General features: G+C 49.9%; 1 protein-coding gene and 1 pseudogene across 3 annotated transcripts in view; one reads left to right on the top strand and one right to left on the bottom strand.

Moving 5' to 3' along the window:
• Positions 1-110: 110 nt before the first annotated feature.
• Positions 111-955, bottom strand: LOC116078394 (annotated as a pseudogene). Its single transcript, XR_004113523.1, has one exon. The product of XR_004113523.1 is annotated as an E3 ubiquitin-protein ligase MARCH5 pseudogene (transcript).
• Positions 956-6,658: 5,703 nt separating this feature from the next.
• The window catches only part of Rab11fip3 (RAB11 family interacting protein 3), an 82,976-nt gene continuing 81,824 nt past the window's right edge, over positions 6,659-7,810 (top strand). For both annotated transcript variants that reach the window (XM_031354578.1, XM_031354577.1), the window contains exon 1: positions 6,659-7,772. In XM_031354578.1, the coding sequence (XP_031210438.1) occupies positions 6,678-7,772 (1,095 nt within the window). In that variant the 5' untranslated portion in view covers positions 6,659-6,677. The remainder of the gene's footprint in view (positions 7,773-7,810) is intronic.

The raw sequence follows: 7,810 nt of genomic DNA, 5'->3' as shown, positions 1-7,810 counted from the left end.
GCAGGAGGCTGACTTTCCTTGAAGTTTTCGCCTCAAATACCGCCATCACGCAAGTGTGCGTGGCACACTAGCGCATTGATGATGGCATCAGAACGCAGCAGACGCGTCAGGAGGAGAGGCCTCAGAACAACCAGGACTCAGATTTAGACCTCGTCCTGCTCTGAATAATTTAGGATTTGGGGGTGTGCCTGATATAAATGTTGCTGCTGTTTGAAGTAAACCTTATATGCTCCTTTTATGGCAACAAAGGCAATTCCAGCCAAGACTGTCCTTTATAAATTTGAGTTAACATACTGAACATCAGATTGCCGACTATTGTCGCAATAGTAGGAGACACAAGGGCTCCACACAGACCTCTAGGAGCAGAGATCTGCTAAAGGCTCAGCTTCAGCTGGACTTCAGGGAACAGAACAACCAAATCCTTGGGAATATCCTGTTCAAGATTTGTAGTTTATTTGAGTATTTGGGTCATAGTCTATGCACATCGTCTTCCCAGCGAATCGTTTTGCCTATTTATCAGTGTGACAGGAATAGTAGGAAGTCTAATCAAAGACATAAAGGGTCAGCTTGCTCCATGACATCCAGGGTGTCCTTATGGCCTACAACCTGAAGCACTGTTGCTGCTTCGTAAGTCACGTCTGCTCCATCAGACAGATCCCACCGTTATTCCTGCTGCATGCAGTAGAAGGGCAAGCTTTTGAGACCAGTCTATATGCAAGACCCAACAAAAGAACTGGACCTGACTTTGGAAAAACTATTAAGTCATTCAGTCATTGCACTGAGGATACGCCACTCTGGTTTCACTTTTTTCTCTTTGCGTGTCATCCACCCAGCATTGTAGACTAACCTGGTGAACTCACTTAGTAGATGCTCTGCACTTGCATGGTCTCACCAATTCAGCTCTTCTATCATCTTTATCGGTGGCAAAACACACCCAACAACTTCTGTCCAGCATCTTGTTCAAGGGCTTGGTTCGGTATCTTCTGTGGAGCTGGCCAGCTCAACCCTGCCCGCAGGCCCACTCAGGGCCAGGCCCCTGGGATATTAGCACTGAGAGGCGGGGCCCTGCCACACAACCTCACCCTCGCAGCAGTGTAGCTCGGGAGAGGCAGTGATGGTGCTCAGGTGGTGGTGTGTGGCAGGCACCTGCAGAGGGCTTATTTATTTGTTTGTTGTATGTTTTGTGTGTTTGTGTGTGTGTGTGTGTGTGTGTGTCAGAACATGCATATCTGTCATGGGGTGTGTGGCGGTCAGAGGATAGATAACTAGCAGGTGTAAGTTCTCTTTTTCCACTCTGTGGTTTATGGAGATTTAACACAGTGTCAGGCTTGGTGACAAGTGCTCTTAATGCCTGAGCAGTCACACCCTTCCTCAAGAAGAAAGACATTTAAAACAAGCACCTGGGTGAATTTTCTCAATGTAGGCATGCATGAAAAAGAAAAACTACATGGTAAACGGCTGTTAATTTTTTATTCCTGTGATAAAACATCATGGCGAAGGCAACTTATAAAAGAAAGTATTTAATTTGAGGTTCACAGTTTCAGAGGGTTAGATCCCATAACCACCATGGTAGGGAGTAGAACAGCAGGCAGGCAAGCTTGGCACTGGAGCAGTAGTGAGAACTTACATCTCCAGACACAACACTGAGGTAGAGAGACACGCCCCCAACAAGGCCACACCCTTTAATCCAGCCCAAACAGTTCCATCAACTAAGGACCAAGTATCCAAACATATGAGCCTATGGAGGCCATTCTCACTCAAAGAACACAAGATCCTGGCAGCTACTTTTCTCATTGCTGTGAGAAAATATCCAGTCTTCAGGAAGCAGAGGCAGGCAGATCTCTGAGCTCATTGCCAGCCTGCTCTACAGAGTGAGCTCTTTATCCTTCGTAGCTCATCCGTGGAAAGGTGGCACTGACTTTCTCCCTGTCTTCTAAGGATGGCTGGCCTTAACACCTTCTATTGGGGAGCCAGGGAAATGATCAACATGAATCTCTGAGAAAAGTAATTCCAGAAACGCAAGGAAAGTCTAAAAGGGCGCACCCAGGACAGCCAGGGACACAGAAAGAAACCCTGTCTAGAAACAAGTAAACATCTGACAGAAACACCTGAAGGAAGAGAAAACTTGGGTTATGTTTTCAGAGGGCTCAGGCCATGGGTGTTTGGTTCAGTGCTCTTCACAGAGCATAGCAAAAGAATAGCTTCTTACCTCACGGCATACGGGAACTGGGGGAGACAGACAATACTTACCCATGCATGAGTTCACACACTCTAAGAAGCCATCCTTAATGTCCCACCTTTTTAAATTTCCAGAACATCTCAAAATAGTGTCACCAGCTTAGGGACCTAGGCTTCAACACACAAAAAACGTGGGCAACTTAGTTCATGACGCACCTCCAATTTATTATGTAGTCAAGGCTAGCCCTCTACTTCTGTTTCTTCCTCTTCCGCTTCTCAAGAGCTGAGATTATAAGAGGGTAGCATCAGACTTACTTCTCTTTTTGTTACTATTGTGCTTATATTTTGTGAACCCAGGTTCTTGCAGATGTCAGGCAAGCAGTGATCTGTGTCTATAGCCCTCCCTCAACCTAGCTCTCCAGGTACCCTGATTTGTCCCTTTATTCACTTAATATTCATTCTGTTGTGGGCATTGTTAATTTTTTGTTTACTTGTTTTGTTTCCCTGGCTGTCCTGGAACTCACTCTGTAGACCAGGCTGGTCTCAAACTCAGAAATCTGCCTGCCTCTGCTTCCCGAGGACTGGAATTAAAGGCGTGTGCTGCCACCATCTGGCACATTGTTGGTTTTTTGTTTTTTTTGTTTTTTGTTTTTTTTTTTTGGTTTTTTGAGACTGGGTTTCTCTGTATAGTCCTGGCTGTCCAGGAACTCACTCTGTAGACCAGGCTGGCCTCAAACTCAGAAATCTGCCTGTTTCTGCCTCCCAAGTGCTGGGATTAAAGGTGTGCACCACCACTGCCCGGCCACACTATTGATTTTTTTAAAGAAAAAAATTACATATATGTATATATGTATGTATGTATGTATGTATGTATGTATGTTTAGGCACTTGTGTATGCATGTGCACGTACACGCACACATACACACACACACACACACACTGTTATAAAAAGATTTAAAAATCTGTGTAGACTATATGACCAAGTCATTTTGCTACTAACATGTGGGACAAGTGAAAGTTGTGTCCATACAGGGTCTCCCTGGGCAGAGAATGCCTGGTTTGGAATGGCAGGCAGTGACTGAGATTTTTAGAACAAAATTTTTGGCACTGGCATCCTCAGAGGCTTGGGTAAGAGGAGTGAGGTGAAAAGTGGAGAAGGGACGACTCACTTAATGTGGCCACAGTGGAAAGAACAGAGTGGAAGGTTCAGGCACGTTAAGTCCACTTTCCTGGGATTGGTGTGACGATTAGGTTTAAGAAGAGGATGAGCCAGGCGGTGGTGACGCATGCCTTTAATCCCAGCACTTGGGAGGCAGAGACAGGCAGATTTCTGAGTTCAAGGCCAGCCTGGTCTACAGAGTGAGTTCCAGGACAGCCAGGGCTACACAGAGAAACCCTGTCTCGAAAAACCAAAAAAAAGAGAAGAGGATGAATGGGGCCAGGCAATCTTGTCGAGGTGTGGTCTGATTGATTATGTGACAGTTCTGGTTCTGCAAGGTGGTCATGCAGGCTGTTAACACTCCAGGGAATCGATCTAGTTCCCTGTGAAGATTGCCTCTGCTCCAGGGTGTGACCTCCCTATGCAGGGTTAGAGCAATGTCTCATCTTTCTGCCTTCAATCTTGTCTGTCTGACTAAGGAGTCAATGCCTTTCCAGGAAAAAGTAGCTGCGACTTCTCTTTTCCTTCTTTGCCTCGTTTCTGCCTCTGGCCTGGGATGGATGTCAGCTCTGCTTTAGTTCCATGTGTGTACAACAGTGTGTGCCCGTGTTTGTGGGGATCAGAAACTGATATCTTAAAAGCATCCATTGTCTTCCTCAATCGCTCTCCACCTTATTTTGTGTGTATGCTTATATTGTGCATATGTGTGAGATATGTGTGGTATATGTACACACATGTGAACAGGTGTGTGAGTCTGTGTATGTGTGTGTGCGTGTGCGCATATAAGCCAGAAGAAGGTGCCAGGTATCTTTTCTATCCACCTTGGTTATTCGAGGCAGGATCTCTCAATGAACTTAGCAATTTAATTTTTCAACTAGGCTGACAGGCCCCTCACCCCAGTGGTCATCTCGTCTCTACATCTTTGAGAGCAGGAATTACAGGAGGGCACAGAATTTGAATTTGGTTCTTATGCTTGCACTGCAACTGCTCTTAACTACTGAGCCACTGCTCCTAGCTTATTTTTTTGTTTAATTTTAAACATTAAAAAATAATTGTATGTGTATTAGTGTTTGCCTGAATGTATATCTGTGTACCACGTCTGTATTTGGTGTCTGAGTAGCACTTGGGATTATACATGGTTGTGAGCTGCCATGTGGGTGCTGGGAACTGAACCTGGGTTCTCAGGAAGAAAACACAGTGCTCTTACCTACTGAGTCATCTCTCCAGCCCTCTACATTATTATTATTATTATTATTATTATTATTATTATTATGACAGTTAGGTTGGCTGGTCAGCATCTGCCTCTTTAGTGCTGGGATTTTAGTTACATACTCAGCTTTTAAGATGGGTGCAGGAGCCGGGCAGTAGTGACACTCACTTTTAATCCCAACACTTGGGAGGCAAAGGCAGGTGGATTTCTAAGTTTGAGGCCAGCCTGGTCTACAGAGTGAGTAGGCCAGTGAGTGTGTAGCCAGTGAGTGTGTAGCCCAGGACAGCTAGGGCTACACAGAGAAACCCTGTCTCAAAAAAACAAAACAAACATAAAAAGATGGGTGCAGGAATCTGAACTTAGGTCCTCGTGGTTGCAGGACAGTTACTTTGTTGACTGAGCCACCTTCCCCACCTTGACTGGCTCCTTTTAACCTTTCATCTGCAGCCCCATTTCTTGGTCCAAGGAGGGAGGTGTGCATTCTCTATACACTGGTTCTATTTGGGTACACAAGTGCTGGAAGCCATAGATATTTTTCTTAGCTTTGGCATACAACAGGAACACCTGCTCCTCAGAAAACCGGTCTTGGGCCTGACTGAGAACACCAAAGGACACGTGGATACTTATCATGACACACTAAATAGAAAGGGTGACACTCATTAGAACTGCCTGTGAGAATGTTCATCAGTCAAAGGGAATTTCCAGTCTTTGCATTAGATGGAAGGGGCTTTATTCTTTCAAAATACATTCCTCATAAAAACACTCAGTTCTTGCAGGAAAATGAGACTACAATTTGGGGGAGGGGACCACATCTCCTTCCTTTCCCCAAAACCAGCTGCTCAAAGCCTCCTATAAAGTGCTGGGAATTTTGCCACGGGGGATGACTCAGTAGTTTAGCCGGCTGTACACCTGGAAACGGAGTTCAGTTTTTAGCTTTTGCCAAAATTGCTTATGAAACCATACTTATCCATGGTGCCCACGAATGTAAAATTGGTTCATGGTTTCCCCTGGCTAAATGGCTAAATTTAGTTCTTGTCTAGATGCACCTTATGGCTTCCAACTGGCTTAGTCAACTGTTCCACATCCCTGACCACGACCCTTTGATGATGACAACGGCATTAGTTAGCAATAGTGGCGATCAGCGCTGGATACTGAATTTAAAAGCCTGTTCAGAGCAGGGTTGGTCGGGCCAGTGTATAATCCATGGCGGCAGGATTAGGAGTTAAAGGTAGTGTGGGCTGCATAAGTTCCTGTTTCAAAAAGATACCAAACAACACATCAAACTAAAACAACATCTGTGTCTCTTCATTTCACTGTGCACTCCTGTGGATGAATGTGCGAGCCCCTCAGATCCTGTCTTGGTGTGGGTGACTTTGGGTAATTCCTTACCTGGCGGGGCAATTCGAGCGCTACTTCGCACCTACTTGGTAGTCTGCTAATTAACATTCTGGTTTGTACCACCAATTTGTGAAGGAGTCACACAGAAGGGACTAGCGACTTTTTTTGGGATATGCGAATGCTTTGTTTTTCCGTTCAGCAATATTTTCCCAAAGCCTATTCTCGGGAGCCTCTTCCTGCGACAGAACACTTCACTCATCTCACTCGCGCAAATCGTGCCTACAATTCAAATGGGGCAGATCACAGTCGCCACTAAACTGTGCCGGCTTCGAACCCCACCTTTATAGCAACCCATGGGGGCGTGATCAGGCTGGGGGCGTGATCAGGCTACACGGCGTGCTGACGTCACGCGCGACGGAGGGCGGGCCGACGCCGGCGCCGGCGTCCCTCACTGGGTCCCTAAGCACAGTCGCTCAGGCTTCATCCTCTGCTACCCGGCCGGTGCCTGTCTCCCACCGTCCACTTCCCCGCCACCGGGACCTCACATCACCCGGACTGTGTCGCCGCCATGGGCCCGCGCCAGCCGCGCTGCGGGGCCGGGAGCCGCTAAGGTGCGGTGCGAAGATGGGCGAGGGCGGAGCAGGGCCCGAGCGCCAGCCCCAGCAGTCCGGGCGCCCCGCGCGCGCCCGCCCGCGTCGCCGCGGGGATGCCCGCGCCCGCCGCCGCGCCCTGAGCGCCTTTGTCTGCCTTCCGCGCCTTTCGCATCATCCCTAGTTTAGCCGGCGCCGAAACATGGAGCTGTGCCAGCCGGCCTCTCTGTCGGACCACGACGAGCCGGCGTCTGGGCCCCAGCGCGGGGTTAAGGGGCCGGTGGGGCCCGACGCTCCTCGCGGCTGGTCAGATGAGCCCGAGGAACACGCCCAGCATCAACGGTGGCCAGAGGGACCCAACGCGCCAATCTGCTGGCCCGAAGAGGTAGAGGAGCCTCAGGTTCCTAGTCGCTGGGCCAGAGAGCCCGACGGCCCTCGCTGCTCGTCCCAGGAGCCCGACGAATCCTGTCACTTGGCTAAGGAGCTGGAGGAACCCGACGCCCCTCGCTGCTCGTCCCAGGAGCCAGACGCACCGTGCCACTTGGCCAAGGAGCTAGAGGAACCCGACGCCCCTCGCTGCTGGCCCCAGGAATCAGACGCACCGTGCCACTTGGCCAAGGAGCTGGAGGAACCCGACGCCCCTCGCTGCTGGCCCCAGGAGCCCGACGAATCCTGCCACTTGGCCGAGGAGCTGGAGGAACCCGACACCCCTCGCTGCTGGCCCCAGGAACCAGAAGCATTCTGTCACTTGCTTCAGGAGGTGGAGGAACCCGATGCCCCTCTCTGCTGGCTTCAAGAGCCAGACGCACCGTGCCATTTGGGCAAGGAACTGGAGGACCTCGACGTCCCTCGCTGCTGTCCCCAGGAGCCCGACGAATCCTGTCACTTGTCTAAGGAGCTGGAGGAACCAGATGCAGCCTGCCTCTTGGCCAAGGAGTGGGAGGAATCCGACGCCCCTAGCTGCTGGCCCCAGGAGCCCGACGTACCGAGTCACTTGGCCAAAGAGTGGGAGGAATCCGACGTACCGAGCCTGTTGGCGGAGGAGCTGGAAGAGTCTGATGCCCTTCACTGCTGGCCCCAGAAGTCAAACGCACCGTGTTTGTTGTCCAAGGAGTTGGAAGAACCTGGCGCCCCTCACAGCAGTCCTCAGGAGGTGGACACAGGGTGCCTCTCGGCCAAGGAGCCAGAGGAGCCTGACACCTCTCACCTGTGGCCGGGGGAACCCGATGCACTGTGCCTCTTGGTCAAGCAACCGGAGGGGGCCGATGCACCTCACTGCTGGCCCGAGGAACCTGAGGAGCCCAACGCTCTGAACGCACCGTGCTTCTGGGCCAA

Source organism: Mastomys coucha, unplaced genomic scaffold, assembly GCF_008632895.1.
Source record: "Mastomys coucha isolate ucsf_1 unplaced genomic scaffold, UCSF_Mcou_1 pScaffold5, whole genome shotgun sequence".
NCBI lineage: Eukaryota > Metazoa > Chordata > Mammalia > Rodentia > Muridae > Mastomys > Mastomys coucha.
This window is presented reverse-complemented; position numbering and strand designations above follow the sequence as displayed.